The sequence below is a fragment of the Hipposideros armiger genome, unplaced genomic scaffold (genome assembly GCF_001890085.2).
Source record: "Hipposideros armiger isolate ML-2016 unplaced genomic scaffold, ASM189008v1 scaffold_420, whole genome shotgun sequence".
In the NCBI taxonomy this organism is placed as follows: domain Eukaryota; kingdom Metazoa; phylum Chordata; class Mammalia; order Chiroptera; family Hipposideridae; genus Hipposideros; species Hipposideros armiger.
In genome coordinates, this window is record NW_017731770.1 from 769,710 (window position 1) to 786,008 (window position 16,299).

General features: G+C 39.5%; 1 protein-coding gene and 1 long non-coding RNA gene across 2 annotated transcripts in view; both read right to left on the bottom strand.

Moving 5' to 3' along the window:
* The window catches only part of LOC109394365 (uncharacterized), a 77,588-nt gene extending 75,768 nt beyond the window's left edge, over positions 1-1,820 (bottom strand). Inside the window, exons 1-2 of the long non-coding RNA XR_002126429.1 lie at positions 1,586-1,820; positions 1,077-1,351 (exon numbers count right to left, since the gene is read on the bottom strand). This is a non-coding gene — a long non-coding RNA (uncharacterized LOC109394365). The remainder of the gene's footprint in view (positions 1-1,076; positions 1,352-1,585) is intronic.
* A 5,355-nt stretch (positions 1,821-7,175) lies between these two features.
* On the bottom strand, positions 7,176-13,909 carry SPINK2 (serine peptidase inhibitor Kazal type 2). The gene is made up of 4 exons (XM_019664358.1): positions 13,729-13,909; positions 12,866-12,909; positions 8,325-8,434; positions 7,176-7,499 (listed from the first exon to the last, which is right to left on the bottom strand). Exons 1-4 carry the CDS (start codon positions 13,781-13,783, stop codon positions 7,454-7,456), a joined length of 255 nt encoding a protein of 84 aa, XP_019519903.1. The 5' UTR covers positions 13,784-13,909; the 3' UTR covers positions 7,176-7,453.
* Positions 13,910-16,299: the final 2,390 nt, after the last annotated feature.

Consider the following 16,299-nt stretch of genomic DNA (forward strand, 5'->3'; position numbering starts at 1 on the left):
AGCCAACATGGCCAAGACCAGCTGCTACTAGAACACTGCTCCCTCAGGACAATCTCAAATCCAGATGCTCTGTCCAGCTGGCTCTACTAGAAAATGTCCTACTGTCTCTGCTTTCAATCCTTTCTTAAGGGTCACAGTTCATAAGTCCAATTGCTACGTGTCTAAACTACAACACTAGATTGGGTTCCACTTCTTTCCCACAGGGTTTCTGGACTCCATGTGAAGCAAGGGGTATGCCTGGCTATCTGTGTTAGTCAGTATCCCTGAATATAGCAAAATGGTTTATAGGCTCTCAGAATATTTTCTAACAGTCAGGAGACTGGCCTGTCTAAACCTCATAGAGGTGTTGTCTAACCTCACATGCCAGCCTCAGCTGATCTGACCTAAATGATCTGTCAGACATAAGAGTATTCATCAAAAGGGCCGGCTGAGTGGCTCAGTTGGTTAAGAGCTCGCTCAAGAGTTTGAGCTCTGAGCAACAGCAGTTCGAGTCCAGCCCGAGCTGAGCAGCCGCTGAGCTGCCAACAGGTAGCAGGATGGCTTAAGAGTATCCATCCATCCATTCATCCATTCACCCATCCACCCAAAAACAAACATAAGCAGATGCATATCCAGGTGTTTTAAATCCTTTCTGGCAGAATATATATATTCTGGTCCCTTAATCAATTTCAGACTGTTTCCTAAACCATAAAATAGAGACACAATAGCCCCCAACTTACAACAAAATCATTTCTGGTTGACGGTCAAAAAAAAAAAAAGAATTGAACCCTGAATTTCTACATGCACAATGCTATTTCCTATCATAAAAATTATAATATTGATCCCAAAAAGTACAACAAAAATTCCAAATATATTTGCAAGCATTTATTAAATATGTAAAACCACACAGCCCTAAAAACTAGCAAATGTTCCCTTTGAGAGGTTTTTCTGCCTGGCTTAGACTTGTTGCACTTTATCAAAATATATGGTTTATGAAGACAACTTTTTCTAATAAATCACCCTCTGGCAAACAAAGGGTTTCTTCACTTCTGTGAAGACTAACATACCACATTGAAAATTAAGGTCATCTGACTCACAATTATTGATTGCCAACTTCATGTGCATGAATGCTTCTGAAAGTCTTTGAATGGTAAATTCTTCTATAGTGCCGCCTTGCTTCTCTCCTTCAGAAAGAAATGTATTGCTGGGTTCAATAAATGAGATTCTAAAATTTCCATTCTGCCCACATTGGGACCTTTAACCAGCAGCTTGGTCCATGTCGCCAGGCCTATGCGATGTCCTTGGCACTTGGTCCCAGTCATTTATTGGTTTATCATATTAGCTTCAGTCTCTATGATGGAGTTCTTTTTTTCTAGTAATAAAGGTCATTAAAGTCAGGGGTCAAAAGTCAAAGCACAGATGAAAAATATGCATGAAAAAATGTACATGAAAAATATACATGTATATTTAAATAAATATACACATATTTAAAAATATAAAAAGACTTTGAGCTGCCAAAAGGTGGCAGGATGGCTCAGCTAAAAAAAAAACAATAATAATAATAATAAAAACATTACGCATTATCTGAAGTAATGCATATGCTCACCAGGGCAGAAGTTTTAGTCAGGGTGAAAGATAATGAACCAGAGGTGGACTGGGAGGCAGAAAAGCTGGAGAAGAAAGGTTGGAAGCTTCCTCATAAACCCGCCCACCACAGAGAAGCGTTCTCCTCTTGGGCTGGTCACCGGTCCCTGCATCAGAGCTGTGCGCTCAGGTCAGCAAAGCTTGAACCCTCCTCCTCCTTCGGCAGCTTTTCCAATTCCAGCTTTTCCAGCCACAGTCTGAGAGCATTTGCCTAACCTCCACTGCAAATTGTTTCTATTTCTTCATTTCCCTTCTATTTCTTCATTTCCCTTCTATTTCTTCATTTCCCTTCTATTTCTTCATTTCCCTTCTATTTCTTCATTTCCCATCTTTTCACCTATGTCCTTAGCCCCGTATTAACTCCCGCTGGGCCCTTAGTTCAGTTTTAATCATAGAAATGATGTCTTCAAAGAATCAAAGCATAAGAACCTTTACTTAAAAAGCAGTTTACAAGTGAAATGGGACTGTCCCCAGTGGCGATGAATTAGAACCGCACACTTAGCTGGTTTCAGGCTGAGCGGTTTGAGCAGCTGGCAGCGAGGTTTCCAAGGAGCCACTGCCCTCTTGTGTCTCAGCGTGGGCCAGAAATTATTCCGTGATGGGAAAGAACATTTGGCAAAAGTCTGTGAAAGATTATTGGTGGGCTATTTCTGGCTCTTAGATTTGTTGGTTCAAATAAGATTTCTTTTCATCTTATGGCTTTTTAAATTATAGCCTTCCCCCCCACCACTGATTTCTAAAAGGCATATTTTAATTATCAAAATAATGCATACTCTTTGAAGAAAAATTTGTGTACAATTATCGAATTTTGTTAATGTTTTGATGTATTTCCTCCTTAATTTTTTTCTTTCTCCATATAAGGAGAAATTTTACTTGGGACAGAAATAAAAAGCCACAAGAACTATGAAATCTAATTTTATCATAAATGTCATGTAAACATGATCTTTTCTCCACAAGAAAACTAAATTTTGAATTTGCTAGAGTACTAAGAAACAGGGTTTCCTTTTTCTTTGAAAAAAAATAAGACATAAAAGATAACACTTTAAATCATAGAACTTCATAAAATTTCCTATAATTTCCATTCTGTGGATTACAAATACTGTAGTGAATGCAACTATTAGACACATTGAATTGATTATCTCATTTTCAAGACAGAAAAATAAAACTCCCTGACCTAAAGATGGCTTGTCATTGTTAGGAAATTGGGCAGTCTAAATGGTGCAGTTACTGGCAACTGCTTTCAAATGTAATTAGTCTGATTTCTAAATGTTGAGTAGATTATGTTACTCTTCCTCAACCTATGGAGAATATAGAAACAAAGGCTTAGATCTGAGCATAACAGGAGGAGCTGAGAATGAATGAGTCATTTATTTCTCCAAGTTCCTTTTCTTCTATGCCTTATTTGTTGTCTGTGTCATCTAAAACGTGTAGCCAACACATTATAAATATAGATGTATGGTGTCAGAGAGGGTCTGTGGTCAAGAACTGGAATGAGTTGGAAGGAAGTTTCACATAGCGTTAGCTACTTCATCTGATCCATTATTTTCTTTGGAGACCTTGTTACTAAGGGGATATTTCGGTGTGGGCCAAGATCAGATCCTGATCAGGGGTTTGAGGAGTCACAGGTAAAAAGGGACCCTGGAACAGGAGTTCTCAAATTTTGACCCTCAGATCACTTTAATTCTATAGGAAAATAGTTCTATAGACTTTTAAATATATATATATATATATATATATATATATATATATACATATATATATATATGTATATATATATATAGACATTTCACCATTTTCAACACAGAGAAATAAAACTTTCTTCTGTAAAGATGGCCTATGGAAGTTACATAATTTGGTGGATTAAATGATCCAGTTATTGGCAATTGCAAATGGCCATTATTATATGTACATTCAAGATAATGCTGTATAAGCTTAAATTTTACTCAGAAAAATCTACTGAATATTAAGTTGTTAATAATGTTTCAAATTCTCTGATCATTATTATTACATATTTCTGCATGTTAACATACTTGTAGTCTGTGCCCTATTTTTTGTGCTCTATTTTTTAAATCCATTTTTATTCTTTGAAGTGTATAAGATTCAAATCTATATCAGGGTAGAAAATATATAGACCAATCTATGGAGATGACCTGAAGGGTCCAAAAAGATCTACTTCGTCAGTCTTTTATTAAAGTAATAACAAAGTCCTCAACTCTAGAGCATGTGTGGGCAGAGAAAAAGATGGGAACCACATTTCTCAAGAGGCAGCTCAGCAGAGCGAGGGATGCAGAAAGCCAACCAGGGTCCCAAGTGCCTGTATCAGGTTCATAGTGTTAACCGTTCTGACTTGTGGTTTCTCTTTACCATCTTAGTTCAGAACCTCCACTCTGATAGAGACTGTTAGAAAGAATTCCTCATACCCCAAGGAAATTTGGCAGCTGTACCACCCATCTACCTACTTGAGCTCTCTGCCATCTTTGCCTGCTTCTAAAGGGAGATAGAGGAAATTACAAAGCTGAAAGCTAATGCCAAGCCAGCGATTAGTGATAATTATCAGCTTGGTCTCTAGCAATCAAACCTAGAGATACAATGTCATTTGGGGCAAGTCTCAACCCAATTACTCCTTAGTTCACTCATCTATAAAATGACATTGAACCAGTTATACCTAAGTCTGTCCCAGTTCAAACACTAAGGGTTTGTGTATGTTATATTTGGGCTTCATAGACAGAAAAAGTTTGACCTAACCAAGATAAAAACCTACTGTGTCACAATAACTTTATACCTTAAAAAACAAAGAAGACAAGCAAAACACAATGCTTCCTCAGAAGCAAATATTATTCAACGCTATCCCAATAAATTAGGATGTAGATCCCCTTATTTTAAGGCTCCGAGCCTGGGTGAGCCACCGCCAGCATGTAGTGAGAAAGGGGCCATCCTTGGAGGATGAATGCAAGTGATTTATGTCTAACTGTTCAACCTGCTTTGCTGCCTGAATTTCAGATTCTCCTGTTCAAAATACTCTTGCTATCCTACCACTGGCCATAGACTGGAGAAGCCAACAGAACAGAGCTGACTTCAGCTAGCCAGCCCACAAATACATATTAAGCACCTCCCGTCTGCCAGGCTTGGAATATTGTAGAGAACACAATATGGGTTCTAACCTCATGGAATTTATAGTCTATAGCAGACATCAGATTCTTAGTTTCCAGAAATTAAAGTTCTGCTTTTCGGAGAAACTGAAATGATTCTGTGAATGTTGCCTGGACAGGGCTGTGTTTCATTCATCACAGTATACCTAGTGCTTGGCACATGATAGATAGCCACATGTGTTCACAGCATAAATGAGTGAACGATCAGATACAAAGGGGATACTCAATAAAAAAAATTGAAACCAAGGTTAAGGTACGCTTCTAGAGTTGTTCAAGATCACCTGGGTGGGCATTCAGTGTTGTTCTCTTTTTCAGAGTAACAGAAAAAAAATGAAATTCACTATTGGGTAAGAGTCAAAACCTTATTTCCCTTGTGTGTGGGTTGTGTTTGAGTTATCTTGCCTGTTTGGGGGAAGGGAGGAAATTCAGGGAAGTTAGTGGTTTTGTTGTCATTATTTTGTGAGGCTTCTTAGGCATTCCTTCAATCAACAGATATGCACTGGGCTAAGCACTGTCTCAGGCACTGAAAATGCCAACATGAGCGAGACTGACAAGACCTTTATCCTATGGGAGCTTCTGTAGAATTCTACAACTCTCCACAGACTACTGGATTATTCTTTTCACCCTTTACTTTGGGTGATTATAATTACTACATATCACTTTTATAATGAGAATTTTTTTAAGAGGTGGGGAAAAATAGAATTCTTCAATAAAGGATGGATACAAATCTGAGTTTGCCATACAACTGAGTGAGCAGATTTGGGGCAGCACTGCTTCTAGTACACAATGGTGGTGAAAAGACCAGGCACTCATTTACCACAGCAAGTATGAAAATAGATACAACTTTTTCAGAAAGAAATTCTGCAGTCCCTTTCAACATTTCAAATCTGTTTATCTTCTAACCAAGTAATTAAAATCTTATGAATTTATCCTATAGAACACTTGCATAAATAAAGAAGGATATGTGTACAAAGATGTTGCAACATCATTTGTGAGAGTGGAAAGCGAGAAATAACCTAAATGTCTCTAACTAGAGAAGTACATAAATAATTATGGTATGTTCGTATAATAGAATACAGTACAATTGTTTTTTAAATGAAGTAGATCTATATGTACTAACTTGGAAAAATATCCATGACATTGTTATAAGGTTAGGGATAAGTCAAAAAAGCAGGTTATTTTTTTAAAGGTATAGTTTTCTATAACATAGCCAACATTTCAAGTGTTCTAAGCACCTTACATGTCTTAGCTCATTTACTCCTCACAACAACCCTATGAAATTGGTACTTTACCATCCTCACTTTACAGATGAGGAAACTGAGTCAAATAATAACTTAATGCAGATATCTGACTTTGAGGTCATGTGATTAGTTACTCTGTTATATCCGGGAATCAATTAATTCTCCCTTTAACTTAGACTAGTTTGAGTTGGGAATTTTCTCACTTTCAACCAAGAGAGTCCTAATAAACAATTCAAATATAGATCAATAGAGACTGGATAAGTTATGGTACAATAATCCTGTGTAGCTTTTAACAAAATAAACTATATATATTGATGTGAAACCCCAAATATAGGGAGAAAAGCAAGTTTACAGAACAGGTACATGTGTGTATGCATGTGTGTGTGTGTGTCTATGTGTCTGTGTGTGTGTGTGTGTGTGTGTGATTTTATATACACACAAATACTTAGGAGAGCGAAAAGCAGACTATGTTCCAAAATGTTAATATGGGTCACCTCTAAGGGCCAGGTTGGGCAAGACTTTCACTTATTATTTTTCTATACTTGTGTATTTTTTTTAATTTTCCAAAAAGCATATTGTACTTTTATAAAACTTTTAGGCCCAAAACAACTGCCGGACATGAACTGTGGCATATTTATGTTATACAGCTTCCCACTTCATTGCCTCTATTCCACATAAGAACAGAGGACTGGCAATCTGGAGACCCAGGCTTCCAGTCCAGGCTGTTCCTAACGCGTTCTATAACACTGGACAAGTTGGTTTGCCTCTGTGGGCCTCAGTTGTCTTTCTAAGCAGGATGCTTGAAAGAGCTTCTCTCAAAGGAAGAAAAAGTCAAATTCCTGCATTAACCCAGAACAAAAACTGTATTCAAAGGAGATATTGAATCTAGTAAATATTTTTAACCTGCATGAATCTTTGACTTTATCAGCTTGGGCTAAAGTCAGCGCTAAGTATTTCACGGTTATTCACCATATCCAGAACACTGTACAGTTACACAAGACTGTATTTATCCAAGACACAGGGAAATGGGGAATTAGAATAAACCTTGGCTGTCAACAATGACTCCACTTCTCTCATAGTGAAATTTACCATTGCCTAAGAGGAAAACAGCCACCCACAGGCTGCTGAGTGAGAATGGATAGTCAACAGAGAAAACAGTAATTGAATACAATGCTGATTTTATTCCAACTAAATAGAGCAATGCACAAGTCATCTGGGCAATAAGCTTAACTGGAGAGGTAAAGCCAAGAAACAATGATTTGGGTTTTTGTTTTAATTATCAGTCACTGCACATGGTTCTCTTCCACACCTCCTCTCAGAAAATGTGGGTTAACAAATCTCATGCAAAGAAACATAGGAAAAGAGAAAAAGGGGAAATGAAAGTCATCTACTGTGCAGTTGAAGGTGGTTCCTCCAGTTTCTCTTCTGTAAACTGCTCCATTAACACGGTCCACTTTGGATTATTTTAATATCATGACGGCCTTCCCTGCAAATTGAACAACCATAAAAACGCATCTATTACCTGCCATACTGACACTGTCTCACTATTTGTGTTAAAAAGACCTATGTCATTGTACATTAGATTCTTTCTAGGGCAACAGTTACTTAATCACTTTTTAAAGCTAAATCAAGGAAACAATGAGGTTGAAGGCCCCAACTCTGTCATTTTTCTCCCTTGACCCAAGAGAACAGGCCACTGACCCCAAAGAATCACTTTGAGAAGGCCTAGGTAACTCACTAAAGACTGAGGTCAGAGAATGGACCCCCTGAAATATTGGGTTGTCGGAAAAGCCATGACGCATTTTTGCAACGAAAAACATAGAAAAAATACATCATGACTTTTCTGACAACCCAATACAAAGCAACATACCTGGAGGAGGAGTCATGGTCACCTGTCCAGGTGTGTTACATGAAGGGCATCAGGTGTAATACACTTATTACTTAGCATTCTGTAGGTAGAGTTATTAACACCTATTTCCTGAATAGTGCTGCAGGATATGCAAAGAATGTGCACATGTCCCCTGAATTTAAAAGAACAATTAATATTCCACAGAGTTTAAGTGTTCTCTTAATTTTGGAAAATTGCCCACACATGACTAATAACATAACTTGATTATCTGGTCTACAGTTGCACATGTCATTCTCTAACTTTGACCTAGAAAATGCACTGTGTCTTTTTAAATGTCAGTCTGAAAACAGAACTATTTATATTCTTATATCCAAGAAAAGAATCATGATTTCCTAAGTAATCAAAATTCAAGAAAAGGACTAAAAGGAAACTTGGCTATTCTATACCGCAAAATTATATTACCTGATTTTCATGCACAGAGTACACTCGTTGGGATAAGTGGACTTGTCACTTCCACACACAGGGTTAAAGTCCCTGGGACATCCTGGTAATTTATACTGCTTGCAGTTTGGCTAGAAAAGAAAAAGAAAGACAGAAACTATAGAATAACTTGAGACATTCTCATCATAAAATAGCTGAGGGGAGGATATAGTCCCATGTCTCCCTAGATTTCCTAGACACATCCTTAAAAAATACTTTTATTTTCCAAAAAAAATTTTCCAAATGCAAAAATCAGATGCGATACTGAAGCAATGGTTCAATACCTACTGTGTAAGATAAGGATCGCCAAGGACGGTTCAGTCTGCTGATTTTTAAATGAAAGTCCAAGACATGCCGCCGTACCTACTTTAATCTCCTTCAGCTTCATAGTTTGCACTTCACTACTATCTCCATGTGGATGTTTTACTACATTCCACCTTAATCCCTCGACATAAGACCAAGACACACTCAGGAATCTAATCTTTTAGTCTGGACTTTTAAGATATTGGCATTTAACCACCAGCACTAAAGAAAGCAGCAAGTTCAGAACTGGACCTTAGAGGCTGTTATGGGTTTAACTGTGTCCATTCAAAAAAGACATGTTAAAGTCTTAACTCCCAGTCCCTCAGAATGTGATCTTATTTGGAAATAGGGTCTCTGTATAAGTCATCAAGTTACAATAAGGTTATTAGAGAGGGCCCTAATCCAATATGACTGGTGTCCTTATAAAAAGGGAACATCACACACTAAGGGAAAATCCTGTGAAGACACAGAGAGAACACCATTTACAAGCCAAAAAATGCCTGAGGCTACCAGATACTAGGAGCTAGGCATGGCACAGGCTCTCCCTCACAGCTCTCAGGAGGAACCAACCCCGCCAACACCTTGATTTTGAGTTTCTAGCTTCCAGGACAGTGAGACAATCAATTTGTGTTGTTTAATCCACTCCAGGTTGTGGTACTTTATTACTGCTGCCCTAAGAAACCAATATGGGGTCATGGAACTCAAGCCTCTGATTTGATGGAATTGAGGCCAGAGAGGTGCTATGAATTGGTCACAATGATCAGAATATGGAGTGCCGATTCCCACTTTGACAAAAGGTTAAATATATGTCCTGCTATTATTCTGTGTGTGTATACACACACACACACACACACACACACACACACACACACACACATACACACACATATATATAATATTTGGTATACCTATATAGATATATGTGTATATATGTATATTTTGTTTTAGTAAATGATGATCACCTTTCCTCACTTCAGAGTAAAAGAAGTCACCCTGTTTAGAACTTTGAATAAATGAAATATACCTTTCTATTGATAGTATCTTTTTTTATAAAGACCTAAACAGGACTGGCTGTGGGCCAAACTCTGAAGTAAAAGAGGCTTTGTTGACACTTTCCATCCTTTGTTCAGCGCCCTACACTTCATTTAGTAGCACGATGTGTTCCTTGTGCCCCAGGTTCACTAAGATGATGCCTTCTAGGGCAGAGGTGATGCCCTCTTACCCAATGAGATTGAAACAAGTGGTAGTTGGTCATTTAATTGAAAAACTCAATTAAAACAAGAAAACAATAACAAAAAATTATACATACCCTAAATACTTTATCTTAAACACATCAATGAAAACAAAATAGTCAATCTTTTGATGTAAGACAATGAAAAGGCATCCGGCCACTTGTAATGTTAGGTATGATCATATAATTAAGGTCAGACCAATGGGATATAAGTGGAATTATTGTGCAGTAGCTTCTGGGAACCTCCTTTAGAAGAAAGCTGGTACCTGTCTTCAGCTTCCCCCTATTTTTATTCTTCTTTTGCTATCCCTCCTTTCCTGCTGCTGGGGGCATGAAGCACTAACCATTATCTCATAGACCAGGACGACAAAGACCACATCCTAGGATGGCAGCACTGTGCACTGTTATTTTGAGTCTTGGTTACTTGCACCTAAATCTAATCTTAAGTAATACAAGAGAGAAAACCTATCCTTTGAATGTTTCACTAATTAGAATACTGTGTGCTATCACTGCAAAAATCATACTCATAGTAAATCAGCTATGATTTTCTGTTTAGGTTTTTCTAAAACAGGATTTCTCAACCCCTATTCACATTTGGAAGCAGATAATTCTTTGCTATGGGAGGCTGTCCTGTGCATTGTAGGATGTTCAGTAGCATCTCTGTTCTCTATCCACTAGATGCCAGTATCAACCCCACTTATGACAATAAAAAATGACAGCCTAAATGCCTACTAGGGAACAAAACTGCCTTCAGCTGAGTATCACTGAAAATACAGTGAGAGGGCGGACCAAGTGACTCAGTTGGTTAACAGCGCTAGCTCTGAGCAATAGGGTTGCCAGTTCAATTCCCACATGGGCCAGTGAGCTACACCCGAGCTGAGCTGCCACTGAGCTGCCAACAGGTGAAAGGATGGCTCAGCTTGTGAGAGCACATGCTCCTAACAACAAGGTTTCTGGTTTGACTCCCACATGGGATGGTGGGCTATGCCCACCTGCAACTAAAATTGAACTAGGCACCTTGAGCTGAGCTGCCCTGAGCTGCTGACCAGCTGCTGGATGGCGACTGGACTTGGAGCTGAGCTAGCTGCACCCTCCACAACTTAAGATTGAAGGACAACAACTTGGCTGTTCCCCTTCCCCAATTCCCTAATACTGTTCCCCTTCCCCAATTCCCCAATAAAATCTTTAAAAAATAATAAAATAAAATAAAATACAGTGAATATTTTAAGAGACTTGCAAAACAACATAATATACAATTTTAAAAAAATCTTTCCTCATTTTGTTTTTACAGTTGTTTCACCTATACCTAATTCAACAGAAATGCTTTTTAGCAATTTGTCTTTTAGGAAATCTTTCAAAAATATTCAACACAGTTCTCATATGAAGTACAACTTTATTTCTTTACACTCATGTTTATGTTGTCTTTACATTTTTAATTAAAATAAGAATGGTGACTGTCATAATAGGTTGTGAACACACACTTGAGTCTTGGTAGGAATACAACTCGACAGATGGAAAATGAAGTCTACTGGCATACTAGAGAGTAGTCTATCTACGATCAGTGAGTGATCGATACGCTGTGGAAATTGTTCAGAAAGGAGAGAATCATTTGTGTTCTCCTTAACTGAGGATGATTCTAGACTCTTATCAGCCCAGAGATGTCACCCGAGGAATCTACAAACAAACCTTACCCCATCAGTTTTCTCTCACACATTTATCTTCCAATTTTTTCCACCCTTGGAAGCTTAAAATCATTTTCCTTTGTCCTGTCATTCTACAAATTTACTGTTCTTTGTTAAAGATGCTATATAAGCCAGAGTTTTAAGCCACCTTTTTTAGTTACTCATCTCTGAGTACTCTCATGTGTATGTGCAATGCACATGTTAACAAACTTCGGTTTGTTTTTCTCTTGTCAATCGTCATTTTTAATAGGGGCCCCAGCTGAGAACTCAGAAGAGTAGAGGAAAGATCTTTTTCCTCCCCTACGCTGTCATAATGATGATGATGATGATGTGGTATAGGTTGAATGGAAGAATAGAGAAAATACATTTATATATGCTTTGGAGGAAGAAAATGGGGTCAATATTTCCACACACATAAAATAATAATATCTATCCATCCCACAAGGTCCTTGTGAGAATTGAGAGACTGAATATGCCAATGGGCAATGCCCGACCAGATATTAAACTAGAACTCTGACCCACGACCTGCAGCAACCTTCCCAAGAAACCAACTCATTATTTAGAATAACCAGCCTAGAAAGCCAGCCTGCTCTAAGTTAAACTTGTAAGAAATCAGATGAATATCTCCAGTGACAGTCCAAGAAGCCAAACAATAACCTCTGTAACAATTGGTCCTAAATGGCCAGGAATTGATTAATAACTGACAGCTTCCCCAATTTTTGTCCCCACTTGCAACTTAGGATGAATCAGAGAAAGCCAAATATGCACTCCTAATCAATCACATAGAATACTTGCTTCTAGTTAGCCTGCTGACAGCTCCCACATGCCAACAGCCTCAAATCAGGGCACACCTGAAGTCTTCTGCTCTCTCACTATAAAGCTTTCTCACTCCCCTGCCTGCCTCTGAGTCTCAGCCAAAAATACAAGTGATATGGTTGACTCTCTTGTTACAGCAAGCTCTGAATAATTAGCTTTTGTTTGTTCTCATTTGGCTGGTCTGGGTGTGCTTCCACAGAATTTGATAATGTACTACACAAGAAATGTCTAGTACACATTGTAACTATTAGGCCAAGGACCTTCTGAACCATTAAAGGAAACAAAGCCCTGAGGCCTTCAAGGCCTGAGCTACTTTCCACCAAAATTTACGTTTTTTGATCTGTATTAAAAAGCCTGCCTGGGAATCTGGTTTCTAGAGCAGTCAACAAGTTTCAAAAAGTGACAGATCAGAACTGAAAACTAGCCCCAACCTCAAATTGTCGTGGGTGTCAGTGTATTCAGAGAAACAATACAAATGGTTTCCTACTTACTGTTCTATATTCTGAAAGTTGATCAAATTGATCGTTCATAGAGGCTGCAAGAAGAAAATAGACATTTTAAAGTATGTGATTAAGGTTAATTCTTGTTCATAACGGGGCTTTTAAAATCCAGCTTGCAATTTATCTAAACTATACCTTCTTCCTTTTCCTTGAACCAGCCCCTTGTGCCCCACCCCCAGCCCTAAAGATATTCAGTTGTTTTCTGGCACCTTTTCCAGCAGGCACACAAAAGAACATTTGCTACGGGTTCCATAACTGACCACTCTAAAAGGTATGCTTGAGAAAAGACTCTGGAGCTATGGAGCAAAAATCAGAGAAGTAACTCCTAGTAATTCATGATCTTTTCCTCTGTGGCTCAGGGTAATGAACACAAAACTTAACATTAGGCGTTACCACTTTAACTACATTCTAAAATGGGCGTCAAGTCTAGGTGGACTCAAGCCCCTTTCTCATAAGCCCCAGAGTGCCTGACTGCACTTGGCATTCACCATTCCTAATTCCTGTACATCTCCTGCCGAGGTTCAAGTAGGGCCACTGTGTGCATAAAAACCCAGCTCCTGATCTTGGTCTCCAGAAAAATCTGCTTTAAGGGAGAAAGAGCAGTCAGCAGGGGGTCACTAAGAAGGAGCTGGGAGTGAAGCCCAAGAGAAAACTAGAGGGTCCCTGGCTCCACAGCCACGCCCCCTCACCCCCTCACCCCCAAGTTCTCGTTCCTCTGGGACCGCAGGGGGGGCCCTAACTGCCAGTAACCCACGCAGAGAGGGACGCCAAGGCTGCGTGGGTATGGGGAAAGGTAGTAGCTGGCGAGACCCCATCTCATTATGCGGCTCACCAAGCCAGCTGATGAGCGTTACCTGCCAAATCCCTGGCCAGGAGCAACAGCACCAAGCTCAGCGCCACCAACGCCATCCTCCCTCCGCAGCTGGCCGTCCGAGTGCTGCGCTCCAGTGCCCGCGCGACACGCAGGGCGTGCACAAGTCGGACACGCGACAGGGTGGGGTGAGGGAGGGGCGGGGATGGGAGGAAAATGGACGGAGAAACAAGGTGGGGGAGGGCAAGAAAGGATGGGGGTGGTGGGAGAGGGCAGGGGAGGAAGGAAAGAAGGGAAGGTAGAGGATGGGCGGATGCTAGCTCCCTAACTAACACCTCACTCCCCCACCTGGCTGAGGATGGGGTAAACGATTAAGGAGACGCTCTCTCCCTACAGCAAACAAGAACCTTGTAAAGGCCCCGGGATACAACCTTGTCAGTCAGTCCCTGTTTCTTCAGCGTCTACTTTGTCCCAGGCAATGTTTTGGGGCTAAACTCGGCAAAGGAGGTCCCTGCTCTCAAGGAGCTTTCTAGCGTAGTTGTTGGGAATAGGATGACACAAGGAACTCCAAAACAAGTTAATAAATACAACAATTTCTAAAATTAAGTGCTCGAGAGTGGTGGGGAAGGGGAAGACTTTCCATCGGGAGGTCAGGAAAGGCCTTTCAGAGATAGCATTTGAGCTAAAAGCTGAAGCATGAGAAGAAGGAATCACGCTGAAGACCTTAAAACAAGTATTCCAGGCTCAAGGCAAAGCAAGTACAGAGATCAGGAGGCAGGAGCCAGTTCAGTGTTTCACCTGGAGACCTGGGCAAAGGATGGGGAAAGAGACAGGGAGATGGAACTGCAAGGCCAAGGTCACATGTGGCCGTGTAGGCCACATAAGGGATTTGGATTTCTTCTGGTTGCAGTGGTAAGCCAGTGGAGGGTCTTAAGACAGGAAATGCCCCTGATTTGACTTATGTTTTAATAGATTGGATGAAGAATGAACAGAGGATAGATTTGTCCGTGACTTTTGCAGTGAGCCAGGAAAGACATGCTGGCATGTGTAAAGAGTGCAGTTATTCTGTTCCTAAGCAACTAGGCACCTGCTCCTAACTCAGGTCACATTGGCTGTTGTGTTGTCACAGAGCCAAACATCTCCAGCCTATAGGCAGTGACATAGTCCATTTCTCTGACTTCTGTATCTCTAGTGCCTAGCACTGTGCCTGACACGAAGTCAATAAATGTTTGCTGAATAAGCGAACCCTTGAAATGTTACACTGACATCATAACAAGGAAGTCGACCAAAAAGAGGAAAACATGGGGCGCAGGAAACAGGAATTCCAATCCAAGAAAAAAGCAAAGGATATTTGTAGTCAGAAGTATAGCAGTTCTAGAGTTTAGCCAATTCAGGTTTGAACAAGCAAGAAGCCCCGGGAGACAGTTTCTAGAGGATGACATAGATAGAATATGAAATGTGTCTTACAGTAATTGACATGAGATTTACACCAAAGGGATAAGTTCAGGGATTGATTAGTAACAAGTACATAGAACGTTAAGCAAGTTAAAAAAAAAAGATAGTTGATGGCTTCAGGAATAACAAAGTTGTTCAACAGTATAAACATCAATCACTGATCTAACCAAAATCATGATTAACTATTTGGGGTAAATGGCAAGAGAGGAAGTGTGCACACGGGTGGTGGGTGTGATAGGAGGTGAGAGAGTTCATTTAAGTCATTAATACTGAAAATCAAGGGATAAAAGTCTAAACCTGAAAAAACCAAGAAGAGGCATTTATGCATACTATTTAGAGATGTGAAGGTAAATACCCAAATTGTACAAATTAAAAAAATTCAAAGAGTACAAATTGGTTTCTTCTGGAAATTGGGAAATGAGGCAGGAGGATGAGAGTAGGAACGGCCCATTGTTATGATTCTTAACAAACTGCATGTGTTAGGGGCTGAATTGTGTCTCCCAAAAAATTCATGTTGAAATCCTAACCCCCAGAACCTCAGAAGGTGACTATATTTTGAGACAGGGCCTTTAAAGGGATAATTAATTTAAAGTGGAACCAGTCATAATCCAATATGATTGGTGTCCTTGTAAAACAACATTAGGACACAGAGAACACAAAGGGATGACCATATGAGGACACAGAGAGAAAATGGCCATCCGCAACCCAAGGAAATAGGCCTCAGAAAAAAACAAACCTGCTGACACCTTCCTTGATGTTGGACTTCCAGGCTCCAGAGCTGTGAGAAAATACATTGCTGTTGTTTAAGCTACATACTGTAGTATTTTGTTATAGGAGCCCTAGCAAACAAATATAGCATGTAAAGTGATTTTAAAAATCAAAATTATATGCATATATCATCTTTATTAAAAGAATTCAATTTTAAGAAATTTAACAAATAAAAGGAAGATGATCCTGAGACACATACATCAGTGCCCCCCAACTGTACCTCATATAGTATTTGAGAATATTTACTGATTTTTTTTTTCTTTAAGACGCTCCCTTTGATATATTTACTGATTGTGAATACAGTTTTGGTAGCTATTCAGCAAACCTTAATGAGAGGTTTAGAGAACAGAAATAATTTTGCCAAAGAGGCACAGCAAGTCAGTGCATTGGC